At 43.5% G+C, this 19,848-nt stretch overlaps 1 protein-coding gene across 9 annotated transcripts in view; it reads right to left on the bottom strand.

The window, feature by feature from the left end:
* Positions 1-10,095, bottom strand: part of STOX1 (storkhead box 1) — a 52,714-nt gene extending 42,619 nt beyond the window's left edge. For 2 of the 9 annotated variants that reach the window (XM_055591423.1, XM_055591415.1), the window contains exon 1: positions 8,192-8,726. Coding sequence is in view for 1 of the 9 variants with exons in the window: in XM_055591407.1 (XP_055447382.1) it covers positions 9,771-10,080 (310 nt within the window). In the remaining 8 variants the exon portion in view is untranslated. Of the gene's footprint in view, positions 1-6,044; positions 6,392-8,191; positions 8,727-9,770 lie in introns of those variants that run through there. The other 7 variants (XM_055591414.1, XM_055591413.1, XM_055591429.1 and 4 more) reach the window with 5 other exon arrangements.
* Positions 10,096-19,848: the final 9,753 nt, after the last annotated feature.

Genomic DNA, 19,848 nt, shown 5'->3' with positions numbered 1-19,848 from the left:
CTTGATGAGAGTGAAAGAAAGTGAAAAAACTGGCTTAAACCTAACATTCAAAAAACTAAGATCATGGCATCCATTCTCATCACTTCATGTCAAATAGATGGGGAAACAATGGAAACAGTGAGAGACTTTATTTTCTTGGGCTCCAAAATCACTGTAGACAGTGACTGCAGCCATGAAATTAAGATGTCTGCTCCTTGGAAGAAAAGCTATGACAAACTTTGACAGCATATTAAAAGAGCAGAGACATCACATTGCCAACAAAGGTCCATATAGTCAAAGCTATGGATTTTCTAGTAGTCATGTATGGATGTAAGAGTTGAACCATAAAGAAGAGTGAGCACCAAAGAACTGATGCTTTCAAATTGTGGTGCCAGAGAAGACTCTTGTGAGCCCCTTGAACAGCTAGGATATCAAACCAGTCAATCCTAAAGGAAATCAACCCTGAGTACCCATTGCAAGGACTGATTCTGAAGCTGAAGCTCCAATACTTTGGCCACCTGATGCAAAGAGCTGACTCACTGGAAAAGACCCTGATGCTGGGAAAGATTAAGGGCAAGAGGAGAAGGGGGCAACAGAGGATGAAATGGTTGGATGGCATCACTGACTCAATGGACATGAGTTTGAGCAAACTCTGGGAGATAATGAAGGACAGAGAAGCCTGGCGTGTTGCTGTCCATGGGGTTGCAAAGAGTTAGACACAACTTAGCAACTGAACAACAACAAAGAGCACCCATCTCAGGCACCCCAGGGGGAACAGCATGCTAAGATAGCCTATGTGAGAGCCCAGTGTGTTCAGAACACAGTACTCAGGTCTGGCTGAAGGGAAATAATGGTTAGTATTATATGTCAGCTGGCTATAGATACTGTTGTTCAATCAAATGCTAATCTAAGCTTCACTTTGAAACTATAGATGGGATTAAAGTCAATAAAACTTAAGAGAGATGATCCTTGACAATTTAGGCTTCTATCAGTTGAAAAGGCTTACGTGCAGAACTGAGGCTCCTCAAAAGAAGAAACTCCACTTATGCAGAGCAGCCTGGGCATGTGCCTGAGACTTCCAGCCTGCCTTTCATGATGGCCAGACCAATGGATTTTAGACTTGCCTTGCCAGCCCTCACAATCATGCAAAGCCAATTCCTTGTAATAAATCTCTTAATATATATTTCACAGCAGTTCTGTTTCTCTGACTGATCGCTGACTGATAAAGAAAGGCAGGCACCTCAGAAGATGGGGGAGATGGGGTGAGGGGGAGTTCAGGCTAGACTTGGATTCGAGAGCCTTCCAGCACATGTTAAAGGCTCTGGACTTTTCCTGAAAAGATAAGAAGAAAAGCAGAAGGGACTCTAGCAGATAAAGAGCAGAATCATATCTGCAGTTTAGATGCTGATAGTCTGTCCACCTGGAGGATGGGGAATGAACTGGAGTGTCCAGGGCCAGCCAGGAGACAGCACCATAAAAAGGGAGGAAGCCGGAGCCATAATTCAGGTAGGACATGGTGGATCTTGGTTGGATAAAGCCGTAGCAGTGGAAATGGTGAGAAAGGGGTGGGTTTGAGAGACACCAAGGAGTAAGCCTCATGGAACTTGGTGACATGCTGGCTGGGGATGAGGCAAAAGGAAGAGGAATCCAAGATGATTTTCAAGTTGACAGCGCTTTTCATCCCACTGGACCTCAACATACACGGTGGCCACTAGAGGTGCCGCCTCTCATCCACCAGTTGCCAAATCAAAACATGAAGCTAAGGACACTCATTAACTACCCAGATGCAACATTCAGATCATCCAGCTTGATAACAGAAATATGTCTACAAGACACCCTGTTGTGAGCCCTTTGGCTCTTTCAGACTAAACCCTTCAGCTGCCCCTGCCCAGAATAAGGGAAAAGGCAACATCTGGCAGAACAAAGCCAGAAAAACATGGCTGGAGAGATCCCGGGTAGAAAGGGAGGTAAGAGCAAAAGCGGGGTCAGAGCAGCTGTTTCTGCCATTTCCCAAACCTTGGAGTGAACCAAAGGCCTGGTAGGAATCTGACAGGCTCACAGGGAGAGTGAGTACCAGGGCACTGGCTGGTGAAAATTACGAGTCTCTGCAGGAACCCTGGAAGAACTGGTGATGAATAGAGAGGAAGGTAAGAAACTCAAGGTAAGAAACCCAAACAACCAGCCACATCACAGGCTTGATTCATTCCATTTCCTATCTGCAAAATGGGCAGAGTTATTTCAGGTTACTACTAAACAGAAGAAAAAGAATAAGCCATAAAAGACTGGATACCAAGGTCTGGGAGAGAAAAGAGATGGAACAGAGGCATTTGTTTTGATGACTGGCTAAATAATCTGTCTGCAACACAGGAGACCCTGTTTCAATCCCTGGGTAGGAAAGATCCCCTGAAGAAGGGAATAGTCCAGTATTCTGATCTGGTGAATTCCATGGATAGAGCTTGGCAGGCTACAGTCCACGGGTCACAAAAAGCTGGACACAACTGAATGACGAACACTAAATGATCTTGTCATAACCATTAATTTCTCTGTGGTCATGATGTTTTAAAAGAGAAAAAGGCAGGACTTAAAAACACCCATTAATGAGGTTTCATTTCTAATAGTAGTGGACAAGATATTATTAGACCAACCCTCTTGCAAAAAAACACCATAAACTTTGGACAAAATATAAAAACTTGAAAGTACTTAAATGCAACCAAAATCAGTAGAAACTGGAAGGGCAGTCCTCTCAGAAGGAAATGGCAATACATAAGTTTCTCATTTTTTATGGCCCTTCACCTAAAGGCAAGCTACATTAGGAGCCAGGCCAGGAGACTGAAACTATGGCAGAAACCCAAAAGCCGATCTTACTGGATTAAAGAATCTAAGGCCACTTTGGAGCAGCTACTTCAGCAAGAAAGTGATGCTGAAAACGAGTGAGCCATGGAGGTGGAACCCCAAATTCTAAATATAAACTCCTGACTGAACTGTGAACCATGCATGCAGAGGGCACAAGCAGCCTACCTTAAGAGATTTCAACCTGCCATTTACTGCAGGGGAGACAGAGTTCAGAGATAGGAGCACAGCCGAATTAGTTGCTTAATAAGCAAACAAACAAAAAAACTCTACTGAGGAAAATAGTAATCCAGAGTGTCCACAACATATGACTCATAATGTCAGAGATATAATCCATAATGACAATCCATAATGTCAGAGATACAATCTATGTCTAGACAATACAAACAAAGTGAGCCATTCCAAAGAAAAGGCAACCAATGAGATCGATCCTAAGATGACTGAGATGGTAGAATTACAAGGAATTTTTTTTTTTTTTTTTTGGTGGCCCATATAGGGATACAAGGAATAAAGCTAGTATAGCTATTCTGAAAGATTTTTTTAAAAAAAGAAAACATACTTATAATGAACAGGTTAGAAATCTCATTAGAGAAACAAATTATTAAAAAATAATCAAATGGGGAATTCCCTGGTGGTCCAGTGGTTGGAGACCTGGCTCTCTCACTGCCAAGGACGTATGTTCACTCCCTGGTCTGGGGATCTGAGTTCCACAAGTTTCACAACGCAACCAAAAAATAAATAATCAAATAATAAAACAATTTCCCATCCATTATTTAAAAAAAAATAACCAAATGGGATCTACCCCAAAATAAAAACATATGTCTACACACAAACTTGAATAGAAATGTTCATAGCATTCTTCACAGTGGCCAAAAAGTGGAACCAACGCAAACAACCATCCACTGATGAGTAGATAAGCAAAATGTGGTACATCCATATAGTGGAATATTATTCAGCCATAAAAATTAAGTACATAAGATATAACATGAAGGAACTTTGAAAACATTATGCTAAGTAAAATGTACCAGACACAAAAGACCACATATTGTGTGGGTTCCATTTACATGAAATGTCCAGCATAGGCAAATTCATAAAGGTAGAAGGTGGATGACTGGTTGGCAGAGGCTTGGGCAAGGGGAGAATGGGGAGATATTGCTAGTGGATATAGAGTTTCTTTGGAGGTGATGAAAATGTTCTAGAATTAGATAATGGGAATGATCATACAACTGTAAATACACTAAAACCCACTGAATTGTAGACCTTAAAATGGTTAATTTTATGTTATGGGAATTATATCTCAACTTCTTTTAAAGTAAGGTAAAACATTATGTGAAACTGGGTAACGAATATGAAACTCTGCAACTTTTCTGTAAATCTAAAATTTTTCCAAAACAAAAAGTTTATTTTAAAGTAATTCTATTTACAGTAGAATCCAAAATTGTTTTCAGGGACATAAATTAACAAAAGATATTTAGGACTTAAACACTTAGAAGTACAAATCACTGCCAAAACAAATTAAGACATAAATTGTTAAGATGTCAATTCTCCCCAAATAAGGGTGACCAAGCATCCCAGTCTGCCTGGGATATAGGGGGTTCCCAAGATGCAAGACTATCATTTCCAAAACCAGAGCAGTTTGAGGAAAACCAGGATTCATTTCGCATCTAACTTCAAATTAATCTATTGTTTCAATACAATCCCAATTAAAATTCCAGGTGTATTTTTTTTTAAAGACATTGACAAGCTGATTCTAAAATTTATGTGGAAGAACAAAGTTGGAGGACTCACAACATCTGATTTCAAGTCTTACTATAAAATACAGTAAGTACAGTATTGGTGAAAAGACAGACTCAGGATGAATGGAAATAGCCCCTTACATATATACTCAACTGATTTTCCACAAAGTTGCAAATGGAACTCAATGAGAAAGGTTGGTCTTTTCAACAAATTGTCATGAACAACTGGACACCCATATGCAAAAAGAAAAGAAAAACCTTCAAACTACACCTCATACCATTCAGGTGCTGTGTGCTGTGCTTAGTCACTCAGTCGTGTCTGACTCTTCGTGACCCCATGGACTGCAGCCCTCTAGGTTCCTCTGTCCATGGGGATTTTCCAGGCAAGGCTACTGGAAGGGGTTGCCATGGCCTCCTCCAAGGGATCTTCCCAACCCAGGGATCAAACCCATGTCTCTTGCATTGCAGGCGGATTCTTTACCGACTGAGCCACTAGGGAACTCACATAAATAAAATGGCTCATAGACCTGATGTAAAACCATAAAACTATAAAACTTCTAGTAGAAAACACTGGAGAAAACCTTTGGGGAATATAAAATGAGTGTAAAATCGTACAAACACTTTGGGAAAAGGTGCCATAAAACTAAACATAACCTACTTAAGGAGTCAGCAATCCCTCTCCTAAGTAAGGACCCAGAAGAAATAAAAGCACAAAAAAAGTGTACAGAAATATTCATAAAAGTTTTTCATGTTAGCCATAAACTGGAAACATTCCAGATGTCCATCTAAGGATAAATGAATAAACCATGATATATTGACATTAGTAAAATGGATTTCTACTGAGCAATAAAAAGGAACAAATTAATAATGCAACAGAGATGAATCTCAGAAACATTGGGCTGAATGAAGAATCCTCACACAAAACAGTATATAGTCTATGATTTCACTTATGTGAAGCGCTTGAACAAGCAAACTTAATTTATGGTTTACACAGAAAAGTGGTTACTTCTGAGGGTGGGGGCAGAGCTGACTGGGAAGGGGCAGAGGGAACTTTCTAGGGTCATGGTAATTTTTCAAACTGTATTGGAAATTTGGGTTACACTCATGTATATTATATGAAAAATGCATGAAATGCTACATTTATAATTTGGGAATTTCACTGTTAATTTCATCTAAAAATTCCATTAGCTACTGAACCCAACAAGATGCCAATTCACAACACAACTCCAGAAACAAGGAAGAATAGGAGTTGGCCCATTCCTTCTCCTCACCATCTCTCCATATCCTACCCCCCGGCCATTCCCAAAATCAGATAAAGTAAGTCAGAACATTTCTGATGTTTGCCCAACTCTTGTACCATCAGGGCCTACGTATCCTTGAATTATTCCCCCAAATAAGATCCCAGAACAGAGTTTGACATTTACACCTAGCATAAATTACTGGCTGGACTCGACTCAGAAGGAGCCCTTGTCATTTTACCTTGATTCCTCTGTGCTCAGAGATGTTTCAAGGAGCAGGTAAGAGAGACATGAGGAGAGGTAGGAAAATCCTCCCATCACCTCCCCTTCACCAACCTGACAGCCTGATCTTTAGTACCCTTCAAAGCACACACCAGGCTACTCTTGTCCAGCTGAATCAGAGACTTGCAAGAATCAGGTCTTGCAGTGCCCACATCTGTCACCGCGGGATGCAGAAGACTGCGTGTGAACCAGCCAGCTTCCAGAACCCAGGCTCCCACTCAGCTCTCCCCTCTTGAACTAAATATGAAGTACACAGGCTGACTCCATTCTCTCCTTGAACTCACTCAACTCTGAGTGAAAAGTACACTAAAACAGAAAGAAAAAAAAAAAAAAAACTAGAACAGTATCTAGCATATGAATACATTAATGAAACAAGTGTTTTGAAAAAGCCACAGGCATTTTTTTGTTTTGTGTTTATGGCAGTGCTGCACAGCCTGAAGGATCTTGGTTTCTGGGATTGAACCCTGGCCACAGCAGTGAAAGCCCAGAACCCTAACCACTGTGGATCACCAAGGAACTCACACAGGCATTCTTATTTTCATTCTCATTCGATGAAAAAGATGAAAGGCCACACTGGCTGTGAAAGAGTTGGGATACCTCAACTACCAATTTCGGAAAACAAACTGGTTTGGCCAAGTGGCCTCCCCTCCCTTACCCCAGGAGGCCATCATAAACCTTTCAACTCCCCAGTGGGTGTGGTCCTCCAGTAAGGACTGATTCATCCAAACAAACACAGGTGTCCCCCATCTCCACCACCTGCAGTTTTGGGAAGCTTCCAGAGCTCAACCCATCAGTTGTTAAGGTCATTTGCTAATTTTTTTAAAAAAAGAATAGAAACAGAAAACACTTGAGGACTAGAGCACAAAAGAAGAGTTAGCGCCTGGTTATCCTGCTAAAGATCCTTCGGCCCCTTAGGGAAATTCTGTCAGCCTGGAAACTATTTTTCTCACCAGAGTGAGTGAGTAAGTGGGATAGAGAAAGTGAATAGGGAAAGAAGATGCACAAAACAGGGGAGAAACAAACTGCTGTAGCCTTAAATTCAGATCTGTCCCTGGGGTTCAGGTGACCCCTGTCTGCTTGGCTACAGCAATCCCTCCTTAAATCTTACAAGGCCACCATAAGCCCCCGGTTTGGAAGTCTAGGAGAAGGCCCCACGGAGCACAGTGGGCTTATAAAACTGAGGGCCATTCCTCCTTGCCTCCCTGCATTTTGTCTGAGCTGATCAGCAACACTTCCTAAGCCCAAATGCTCTTATACAGGAGTTGTTGTTAACTCATGTCCAACTCTTTGTGACCTCGTGGACTATAGCCCGCCAGGCTCCTGTGTCCATGGGACTCCTTCTCCCATGGACCCAGGGATTAAACCCACGTCGCCTGCATTGGTAGGCAGATTCTTTACCGCTAAGCCACCAGGGAACCCCTTACTTAGGAGTACATGAGCCTCAAAAAACAAAACAACAATGAAAAATCTATGATGCCAAAGAGACCAAACTGGTCTGACCAAATTGATTCTTTGTGTCTTTTTCTAACATTTTGCTCTTTCCCACAAGGTACTGAGAGTGGAGTGAAAACCTGCATTAGTTCTCAGCTGTTCTTCCTTGCCTTCCTGGAAGCTCATTTTAGCTTCTGGAAGCCAGACCTGCCAGACTTGTGAAAGCAAGTGGACTGAAATTTCCAGTATCTTTGAGAGAAATCCACTTCTCCTCCTCTCACCACCTTCTGGGACTCTTGAGGTGGCCCAAGAGCTGCCTTGATGCCTCCTCTCCTGCAATCTGACCCAAGGACCCCCAAATTAGACTAGTAATTAGCGAATACATTTAAAACAAACCTCTCTCCTCATGTGTATCCACTGACCAGCATCAAATAAGATCTCCCCTGTTTTCTTCCTCAAAATATCCCAGTAGGTGGTTTTGTACGAATTATGTTCAAATTCTTATCAATATTCTGTTAAATAACCTCAAAACTATTCCCTCCAAGAGCCCCTCATCAGGGGAGATGACCCAGAGTAAAGACCACTGTGCTGCACACGCCATAGAATACAGTGTCCATCATATCCTGAACTGCGCACTGAGGCAGCACTATCTAGTGGGTGGAGAATTAAGAGTACCTGGTGATATGTTCACTTTGTCCAATGCATCTTTCCAATGGCAGCAAACAGGGTCAACCCACGAACCAGCATTCACCACTGCTGGCTACAGCCCAGGTGCAGCATCACAGCTACCTCTGGCTTAGCACAAGCCCTCTCTATTTCACCCTCAGGTCCAGACCCCAACCCCATCCACTCCTTCTCTGCAATATGCTCTGTGCTCACCCTTTGAAAGGGGGATGGGGGAACCAGAGAATGCAGCCGCTAATTCAAACCAGAAAAACCGAGGACACAGGGCTGAAAAGAGCTTTTCATCCAGCCTGTGTGAAAGACCCCTTCCCCTTTGAGAATTTTGGCTTGGCTACTTGGTTCACCGCTATCAAAGCCAGAAACCTATTTTCTTCACTCACTCCTCCAAGTAAAAGGAGATGAAATGTGTGTATGTGGCTTTGCAAATGAGCTCTTTAGGGAAGAAAAGTGGGGGTGGGTAGAGGTACCATACAGAATTGGATGCATGGAGGTGAGAAGCCAAGGTTCGACCTCACCGGCCTAGGATGTGGAGACATCACCTCTGAGCAGATGATACACAACATCAAGTACCTCATGCTATCCTGCTCCCTTACACCTGGGGACTAAAACAAATGTGTTTTATTGCTGCTCCTTGTTCTCCTCCTCCTCCTCCGAGGATGATTTATGGGCTGAGACAGAGAGGGATTCTTCAGTAGGAGTCAAAATTGAGGGCTGGAACAACTGGAGACTTGTCAATAGCACACCATCAAATGGTATAGCCCCACATAAATGCAGGCAGAACCAGGCTGTTTGCAGGGAGCTGACACCCACATGAGTTTAGTGGGTAACAGAGACCACTCAGTGATGTGGCGGCTTATGTTCTTAATGAGAAACTATTTTACACAAGCAAAAAGCTGCTGTCTCCTAACAAATGGACTCTGAAAAGACTGGAAAGGAGGAATTCTCCCTATTTAGCTAATGGGATGGGATGTGTCCAGAACGCCATTTGTCATTTCTTTTTCCCTATGAGTTAACGACCCCAAACCCTCTACTAAGCTCTGTTCCAAGACCACCACACCACCCAGTACAGCAGGGCATGAAAACCACAGCCTGTTGTCCGCTCCAAGCGTGTAATTTGAAACAAAACAAACAAAACATCAGCCAGTTCACAATCGGTAGATTCTGGCCAGCTCCTGGTGTACATTTCCTAAGCACCCCCACCCATGAAGCCGGCGCTGAGGCCCCGGTCTCCTGACCGCACACTTCCGGCTCCCGGGGCCCTAAACCTCTCTCCCTAAAACATCACTTTTCCAGACTGAAAGTTCCTTCGATCAGGAACCTGTGCACTTCACTGCCTCAAAGAGTTGAGGAATGGAGACACCCTAAAGTTGGCCCAGGGCACGTCCAGTCATGTCTCGTTGAAGGTGGAAGCTCTTGTGTCCCAGCAAGAAGGAACGTCTCAGGACAGTTCTCCAGCCACTCTGTCTGCGCTCCCAAATCCGCACCCTCCACCGCCAGTTCCCGCCCCAAAGGCCAGGGCTCGGTCCCGCAGCTCGCGCCTGACGCTCTCCCTTCCGGGCCCCGCACTCACCCACCGCCAGGATTCGAAAGCCCCGCGGCGGGCGCAGGGCCCGGCGACACCAGGCATCGCGCAGCACCTGCAGGCTGGCGGGAGGCGCGTGCACCAGCAGCACCCCGCGCCGCAGCCAGCCTTGGAAGGCCAGCCGCGAGGCGGCGCGCGCCAGCCGGGAGTTCCAGAAGCAGCGCGCGTTGGCTCTTCGGAAGGCGCGGAACACAGCGCGCCCGCCAGGCTCCTCCGCACCCTCCGCCTCCTCCTGTGCCTGCAGCCTGCACAGCACCAGCGCCAAGGAACCTGGCGCCAGTTGCACGGGCCGGGCCATGCTGCCTCGGCGGCCAGGGCCCGCAGCTTCGGTGCGCTGGTGGCCGCGGTCTGCGGGAGGGATCGGCTTACTGTGCGCGGCGCCGGCTGCCGGGGGAACGGGGCTCCGGGGGGCGGGGTTGATTTGAGCGCCGGGCAGGGGGTGGGGCGGGACGTGCCAGTGGCCTGGGGACGGCCACTGCTCTCACCCGAGAGGCGGCCAATAGGGGTTTCCAAGTGCTTAATTCCCAGGTCATTCTCCACACCCCAACCCAATCCCCCAACTCCCACTCCGGGGGACTCCCCACTTCCCTGCTTCCCGGCAACCCGAGCTCCTCTTCCCCCATGGGCAGTCACTGGGGCTAAACCCGACCGATGGGCGGGTGGCGCCCACAGCTCCCGCGGAATTAAGCTCCCTCCAACTGCGGCGCGAACGGCAGGTCAGGGTTCCGCAGAGCCTGGAGGACTAGGACGGCCGCCTTGGCCCTGGCTTTGGGATCGCCCCCAAGAAGACGCCACGAGGGGTGGACTCCCTCGGGTCAGGAGTTAGGTCTCCGTCTGCTTCTAATCAGTTTGCGTAAGTTACTTTCCCTCTGTGACCTCCGTTTACTCTCTAGTAAAATAAGGAGTTGGGACTCAATTCTAAGAACCTTTTTCGTGACTTTCTGAGGTTCTAGTGTCTGGTCCCTTTCCTGGGTTATCCCATTCACTTGAAGGGACAAAGAATGATCCAGAGGCTCCATCTCGATCGGCTGGCGAGGCGCTGTAGTGAAATCCGTGAAATTCAGGCCTCGGTTGGGATGGGGATTCAGACAAAAATCCCCAGGAGTGTACGGAAAGAAACTTGTGATCTATCTGTCACAGCAGACTCTAGCCAGTGCCTCGCAGCATGGGGGACAGTTCAGATGCTGAGGGGAAAGAAGGCTGGAATCCTGACTGTTGCACTGGGTGAGGAGAGCTCCTGGGGGTAAGAACAGAAAGGAATGGAAGGGCAGTTGATTATCAGCACTTTGAGAGGGAGCAGAGGGGCTTGAGGACACTTGGGAGTCAGTCCAGATTCCCACTCCCTCAGCTTATCAGTTATCAGTAACAACTACAGTAATTTGAGATAATCTTCACCTTGCTCCTAGTGAGTCATTATCACAGTAAATGATAGGGGATGTTGTTAATAGCTAGAGCTAACATGTATTGAACACTGTATGCTGGAGGCCTTAATTTCACAACTCCATGTTAAGTTCTCTTAGTATCTCTCCCTCTCTCTTTTTAACAGATAAGGTAACTGAAGCTAGGTTGGATTCAGAAGCACTTCCTGGTCAAACAGATAGTAAGAAATGGAGTCAGACAGCTTCCAAGTCAGAGCTCCCTATGACAAATTAAGTCTGACACAATTTTCAGTTTAAATAAGCAGGCAAACCTGAGACAACCATCTCACATTTCATTTCTGACTGAGATGGATAGATGGATAAATACAGCAGAGCCCAAATGAACTAAATGTCCGTCTGTATAGCCAAGCTCCTCCTCTCTGTCGTGAGAGATGACATTACTGTGTTCCCCAACCTGGGGAACTATGACTTTAATCTTTATATCTAGCATCTATGACAGTGTCTATGATATCTCTATGTATTTCTAGTATCTCTGACATAATTTCCATTTACACTCAACTCACTCTACCTAGAACTGTATTGAGAATTTGACATGTGTAATTTTATTCTCAGAATTAACCATCTGAAAGGGGGTAATATTATTGAGCCCCATCTTCCCTCCAGAGCAAATAACTGCCAACAATGTATTTCACTTTTCCATTCTATTTCCAGATGATCTCTCTCTTGCCCACTTCATCAGGCCTGAAATTCTGCCAGTACAATCCCACCTTAGAAAGACTATGTCTCCAGAGTCTCAAAGCACCTTAATTGTGTCTCCCATTTTTACTTTTTGTGAAGATTTAGGTCATTTAATTTGCTAATGTCTGCAAAAATACAGTGGCATTTCATGGGACAGGACCATAGGATCAGTAAACAGGTTTTGGGCTTCAAGACCATTAGGAAGATTGAGATGGCTTATCCTAAGAGAAGGGAACAAGAAGCTAGTGCCTTTGATTGAACTGAGGGAGTGGCACAATGGGAGCACCCTATATGGAGGGACACTTGTGGATACTTGTAGAGACTACACTCTAAGGCATCAGCCTTGAGAACCACAGTGACAAGCTCTCTGAAGCAATGCAGTCAAGACCATTGCTGGGGCCTCTCTGAACAAACTCGGTGGTGAGTGCAAGTGACACTGACATCAGTACTCTGTCAGCAGGTGCTGAGGTAACTGAGCACCCCAGGAAAAATATCAAGCCCTGTTTTCGTTTTCTGAGTATCATGTAAACCCCCAAGTTTGTTTGTTTGTGACAGTTCCAAGGAGTAGACTTCCCAAAACATGCTCAAGACATGGTCAACTCTGGCAAACGGAACTTGTGAGCTTATTTGGTTTAGAAAACTGAAGGGTAACAGATTCATTCTTGCTACACTATAATTGCCAGAAAAGATGAACTGGGTCATTTGCTGCTCACACGTGCCTGGTGTCTGTCCTATCTTAGGACAGATGATCCAGTTCAATAATCCTGATTTGGTGCTTTTCACACCCTGATTCCAGCCTGTCTTATCCAGCCTGTCCTCCATCTCCATCCTTGCCTTCCTCCTCCAATCCACACCAAGGACCTTATGCTGCAGCTACTCAAAATTACACACCTTCCCAAATATGCTTCCACATCTTTGCTCACACTGTTTCCTCTGCCTTGAAGGCCTCTCCCCTTTCCATCAGGTGGTATACTACGAAGGCCAGCTCATAAAACCTGTGACACATCCAGGAAAATTACATCTGTACTTAGAGCTTTGTTAACCCTCTCATAATACCTGTGTGTTAAAAGTTATAATATTTACTTACCTGTCTCGTTGGGCAACTTGAGAGGGCCAGGCTTCTGCCTGATTCATCTCTGTGACCTATCATATAGCCCAGTACCTGGGCCATAGATTTGTTCCATCGAATCAAATCTAATTTAACTAGTGCCTGATCCAGGATAACTGTTTTTCTTGCCTTCTTGCTAGCCTGGTGTCACCACCATACACAGAAGCATTCTGTTTTGAGGTTGAATCACAGGAAGACCTTGGTGCCCAACAGTCAATGCTGAGGTCAAAGCCTCAAGGAACATGCACCCAGGTCCCACCCATCCAGGCACCTGCAGTTCAGTTGTTTCTCTGGAGTCATTTTATGACACACATGTTATACTCAGTATTAACTACCTCAAAATTTTTTGCACACTAAAATTCATCAAGTTGAAGTTCCTTCCCCTTAACTCAGAAAATCAAGCCTTGACACTTTAGGCTGATGCAGAGAGCATTTTATATCTGGGTTCATTTTATTATGACCATTTCTGCTTCTACAACACATTTGTTTCCTTTATCAGAGGGGGGGAAAAAAAGCCATACAGACTTTTGTTTCTATTTCCCAAAGGGAAATGTGAGGCTTTCCCAAGCAACTGTGATGACTCAAGAACAGAAAAAAGGAAATGGGAGCAGGGGAAGGACGTTTAATGCCATCTCTTTTTAAAGAAAACTTTATTCTAGCTGTTTTATTAGGCAAGACTCTGGGCCACAGTAGCTGTGTCTGTTAACTGAGTTACCAGAACACTTGACTGACCTGAGAGATTTCTTGGGAGTCCCTTGCAGCTTCACAATTCTACAGCTCCACCTTCACTCCCAACAGGAGAAACCCTAATGCAGTTTCGGTAATCATTAAGCCTAATGAGGTCCTAAGAGATGAAAAAGAGCCTGAGGGTCCGATATCCCCAAGTTGATTCAGATTTGCCTTTAAACATTTATTTTGAAAATTGTTTTTTATGTGCTTTCGGCTGCTCTGGGTCTTTGTTCCTGCGCAGGCTTTTCTCTAGTTGTGGAGAGCAGGATCTACTCCCTGGTTGAGGTGTGCTTTAGCTTCTCATTGTGGTGGCTTCTCTTGTTGTGGAGCATGGGCTCTAGGGCCTGTAGGCTCAGCAGTTGTGGCTCCCAGACTCTAAAGCACAGGCTCAAGTGTCGTGGTGCTCAGGCATGGGATATTCCCAGATCAGGGATCAAACCCATGTCTCCTGCATAGGCAGGTGGATTCTTTATCACTTAGCCACCAGGGAAGCCTACCTTTAAATGTTTCACTTCTTTATCTTTTCAATGGCAAGAGGTCAAAAAAAGATAAACATTGGAGAAAAAAGATCCTTAGCTTGGAACACTAAGAGGCTAAGAATACCAGAAACTCCATAATTCTGATGGGAGAAATGATTTAAAAAAAAAAACAAAAAACTATTCTGGTCCTTGTTAAAATGGTAAGGAAAATTTTGCTCAAGGCTATTGCAAAGTCTAGATAGCAAAGATAGCTATCTATCTTTGCAAAGACAGCAAAGAAGCTGGGGATTTTTGCCGAGGAGCAGTGAGGAAGTCAGTCGATAGAAAATTACTGATAGGAGACATCAAGGATGGGGAATCCTTGCTAAACCTCGAGGATTGATACATTGAGGTGGGGGATGCAGAACTTGATCAGTTAAAGGATTTGTACTATCCTGATTTAACAATATTCTTGGGCAGGACAGGCAGAAGACTAAGATGAGGCCCAATTTGGGGCCTAGTCAAAAAGAGGACTCAGAAAAGAAACAACAAAAACCTACTGTATAGCGCAGAGAACTTATTCAGTATCTTGTAGTACCTATAACGGGAAAGAATCTGGAGAAAAATATATATACGGATGTACAACTGAATCACTATGCTGTATACCCGAAACTAACCCAACATTATCAGTCAACCCCACTCCAGTACTCTTGCCTGGAAAATCCCATGGACGCAGGAGCCATGGGGTCACGAAGAGTCGGACACGACTAAGTGACTTCACTTTCATTTTTCACTTTCATGCATTGGAGAAGGAAATGGCAACCCACTCCAGTATTCTTGCCTGGAGAATCCCAGGGACGGCGGAGCCTGGTGGGGGGCCGTCTATAGGGTCTCACAGAGTCGGACACGACTGAAGTGACTTAGCAGCAGCAGCAGCATACTTCAATAAAAATAAAAAAAATACTATAAATAAATAAAAATGTAAAAACAGGGCTCTTAAAGGACTGTATACTTTGGTCAAGGAACATCTTTGTCAGGAGCCAGTACAAAACTTTCCATCACTCTGCCCTTCCCTACTTCATTAAAGGAATTAATATCTATAAAGCATTTAAAACACCCCATAATCCCATTTTTGTTTGGGGAGTGGACAACTGAAATAATTATCATTATGTTAACAAAAATTATTTGTAGACAGATTACAAGAGCTTCTCCATACTTTCAAAAAATTCTACAATTAAAAAGAGGCCCCAATTTTTTTTTTAATTTTATTTTATTTTTAAACTTTACATAACTGTATTAGTTTTGCCAAATATCAAAATGAATCCGCCACAGGTATACATGTGTTCCCCATCCCGAACCCCCCTCCCCCCAATAATTTTTGAGTTAAAAGAAGTAAAGGCAGCTGGCTCTTCTGCACTGGGTCCATTAAAACCAATACGTTTTCTAACCAAAATGGGCCGACTCCATCACTCCACCTCCCCATTAAACTTGGGGTCAGAGGGCAGGTCTCAGACCTGGAAAACATTACTTCTGGAAAGAAAGCTGGAACAGCAATCTGTCAAAAAGGCATAGCAACTAAGTGCCCTGCAACCAAAGCCAGTCAGCAAAATTCCTATTACTTGAAACATGGAAATTCAGATTAACTATTTCCCTGACACCAAAAAATATAAGTATGGAGGCCTAAGGCAAGGTGCCAAATTCAGTTTCAGGCATTTTAAAGGAGCCTGTGTGTGCACCCAGTCATATCTCTTTGTGGCCCCATGGATTGTAGCCCACCAGGCTCCTCTGTCCATGAAAATTTCCAGGGAAGAATACTGGAACAGGTTGCCATTTCCTTCTCCAGGGAAATCTTCCCAATCCAGGGATCAAATCCATGTCTCCTGCTTGGCAGGCAGATTCTTTACCACTGTGCTGCCTGAGTATCCCACTATTTACATGCAGATCTGATCAAAAATGAGTTGTCCTCACTCCAGTTGCCCAGATTTCAAACGAACTGTTTCCAGTGAGGCCCCTGCCTTCCAGGTACAAGTCTCTCCTCTCTGCTTTCTTATGGGGAAGAAGGATGCTAACATCCCTCACACTGAAATCGTCATGGACTGTGAAACAAAGTGTTGCCTTCCCCGTTCTGACAGTCTACCTGTTACCAGTTGTTTAAGCAGAAATCCAGGATTACCTTTTATTCATCTACGTATCCTCTAGAATGCCCCCCACAGCCCTGCTCAAAAGCAAGGAACAAGATGATAAAGAACAAAAGTGTGGTACCAGAGAACTAGTTTAAGTTGGTACCAATCAACCCTGCTTTAGGCCTAAATAGATGTAACTCATTGAACATTCTACAGAGGAACTGAATAAAACATGAAGCTTTATAGAAGCATCTATAATACAAGAACAAGTACTTACTGAGCCTGCTGAATCCCAGGCACTGCCTTGGGTAATAAAGAGGAAGATACAACCATAAAGGATGCATTTCCATTATATCAAGTAGTTTACAATCTAATGTTTTTCTTTTCATGACAAGAAAAACAAAGCAGGGGAGGAGAGGTTAAAAGGACTTCCCTAGCAGTCCAATGGTTAAAACTCCATGCTCCCAGTGCAGAGGGCAGGGGTTTGATCCCATCCCACATACCACGTGGCAAGCCCTCCCCCACTAAAATTTAAAAAAAGACAAGACATGCCAACCAAAGCAACAAAGTGTGGGCCTTATTTGGGTTACTGAACACTTTGAACAAACTGAATGTGAAACATAAGATACAAACACTGGATATTTGATACGAAGAACAAAAGGACAAATGAAGGGACACGTGAAATGTGATTTATGAAGAAACAAATATGCTCTTAAAGTATCTTCACCTTTAAATATGTATGTCAATTCATTGAGTAAGTTGGTGATTGTCTTTTCTGCTCTTCAGTAAAAATTACTACTAACCCTCAGTCATCACCTCTAACAAAAAAGTACATCTAGGTAGCTGAGTAGTTGTAAAATATAGCTGCCAGTAAGACCAAAAAAAAATTTAATATTTTTAAGTAACATCTTTAAAGGAGAAAAATGTCTGCTTTCTAATAATCTCTGGCATTGTGTTCTCTTCACTCACCAAAACCAAACAAAGCAAAACAAAAACAATAGGAAAGAACAGCATTGGAAAAATAGAAGTGGTATGAATGAGCCTTTGTATATAGAGCTGCTGCTGCTAAGTCGCTTCAGTTGTGTCCGACTCTGTGCGACTCCATAGATGGCAGCCCACCACGCTCCGCCGTCCCTGGGATTCTCCAGGCAAGAACACTGGAGTGGGTTGCCACTTCCTTCTTAGGAGACTACAAATTTTGATATTACTATCAGAGCTGTGACATTGTTCCTCATATTAGGACAAAGATTCACAATGAGGATACATTAAGATTTGTTTCCCTTAAGTAAACTAATCTCCATTCCACATATATAAAATAACATTTCTTGGGTTGACTTCTCCTGTAATGGAATCAGGAAATTGAATAATATAGCTAAAAGGAATTTTGTTTCATCTGTTCTGTCAAAACACTTCATAATCTGAGGGAGGGCCACAGAAGTTAAAAGTTGCACAGGGTCCATAGCTAGTTAAGTGTTTGAGCCAAGAAAGTGAGAGAGATCTTCAATACTCAAGTCTAGAGCAGAGATGGGCAAACTATGGATGGTGGGTCATATCTAGCCTACTGTTTGTTTTAGTATGGGCTGCAAGCTAAGACTGATACTTACATTTTTAAATAGTTGAAGAAAAAAAAATCAAAAGAAAAATATTTGATGGGGAAATTAAATGAAATTCAAATTTATGGCCATTACGTTTTTTTTAATTAAATTTTATTGGAGCATAGTTGACTTACAATGTTGGGTTGTCCATTATATTTTACTGGAACACCAGCACACTCTTTCATTTATGCATTCTCTATGGCTGCTCTTGTCAGCAGAGTTAAGTGCTTCCAACAGACTGTATGGTCTGCAAGACCTAAAATATTCCCTCTCCAGCCCTTCACAGAAGACTGCAGAATCCTGGTTTAGAGCTCTATTCATGTCAAGACTGCTTCACCGAACAGGGCCAGACATATGGAAAGTATTCTTAGTGCACAAATGGCAGGCCTCCTGGTTCAACCCAGTTGCTCTGCATGCTGGATGCTGCCGGAAGAGGGGAGAAATGGTAGCTGCCCCTGCTTGTCCTCCAGCCGACATGCTGAGCTGAGGTGGGGGGATTTAGTTTCTGTTCTCACTGCCCATTTAATCATGAGCCTCTCAGCTAACCCTGTCAACAGGGAGACCAATTAGTGCCAATTTCTATGTGAAAGGCATTTCCTTAAGGCAGAACTGAGATCTCCACCTCATTTCACACAAACAATTCAAGGTCACAAGGTTAACCTGGTTAGAGTCAAACCAGGGCTTAAAAAGTGAAAGGCAGCCTTTCTTACAAAGCCCTAGAGCTCTCTAGACTCCTTAGGAAAAGTGTCCAGGAATTTACCTCATTTACCACAAGGGGACCTAACACTACAGGGGTATACAGCCAACAGGCCCTGCAAATTTAATATCCCTCTACAAGATTACTCTCAGATTTCCCACAGATGTTTATGGCAAAACTTTACTGGAGCCATGTGTAGTGATCAGCTTCTTTGGAATTCAAGAACATTAGGTTTTCCACTTGACCCACCTCCAAGGGCCAGTGAGTTTTCAAAATGCATTTCTTACAAGTGAAAATATTCTTTTATAGGCAATTTTGTTTTGTACTAGATTGCCTAAAACTTTACTGTAAATAAATTTTTCTGTGCACACTGTAATATTTTAGTAAGATGAGCAGAGCTTACTTCTTAAAACCTTTTGATGGATCACGTCATTAAAAAAACTTGTTTCTGGAGACTGCATAGTTATTCCAAAGAACTCCTAATTTTCAAAAAGTGATGTGCTATTCACATAATATAAATTGTTTATTCTAAATAAATCAAGATTATTTTGAAATGAACAGTTCAGTGGCAATCACTACATTTACAATGTCATGGTTTCTTATGTCAATGTAGCCTTTTATAATATTTATACTATTATATTAATATTTTGACTATTAAGAGGACACATACACACATACTGTCCATGTTCCACAAATGAATTTGAAGCCAAGAATTGTTTTTTAAACCAATAAACTGTCCCTCTTGGACATTCAAATTGCCAAATGGTGAAGAGAGGTAAATCACACTAAAGGATAAGAGAAAATTTTTAAGCTGATTGTAACCACTCAGAAAGGAGATTTACTAGGTTTTTCTAGGGTTTAATCCCTGGGTCGGGAAGATCCCTTGGAGAAGGGAATGGCAAGCCACCCCAGTATTCTTGCCTGGAGAATTCCATGGACAGAGGAGCTTGGTGGGCTACAATCCATGGGGTCGCAAAGAGTAGGACACAACTGAGCGACTAACATACACACACACACGAGGTTGCAGACATTTCTTAGGGGACATTAGTATCTCTCAATATTCAGCCCACTCCTGTATTCTTGCCTGGAAAATTCCATGGACTAAGGAGCCTGGTAGGCTATAGTCCATGGGGTCGCCAAGAGTCGGACACGACTGAGCGACTTCACTTCAATATTCCTCCAAACCACACACTTTTTATTTTTTAAAGAATGCCTCTATTATTTCTGAAAAATGACATA

Source organism: Bubalus kerabau, chromosome 1 (assembly GCF_029407905.1).
Source record: "Bubalus kerabau isolate K-KA32 ecotype Philippines breed swamp buffalo chromosome 1, PCC_UOA_SB_1v2, whole genome shotgun sequence".
NCBI classification, from domain to species: Eukaryota; Metazoa; Chordata; class Mammalia; order Artiodactyla; family Bovidae; genus Bubalus; species Bubalus kerabau.
This window is presented reverse-complemented; position numbering and strand designations above follow the sequence as displayed.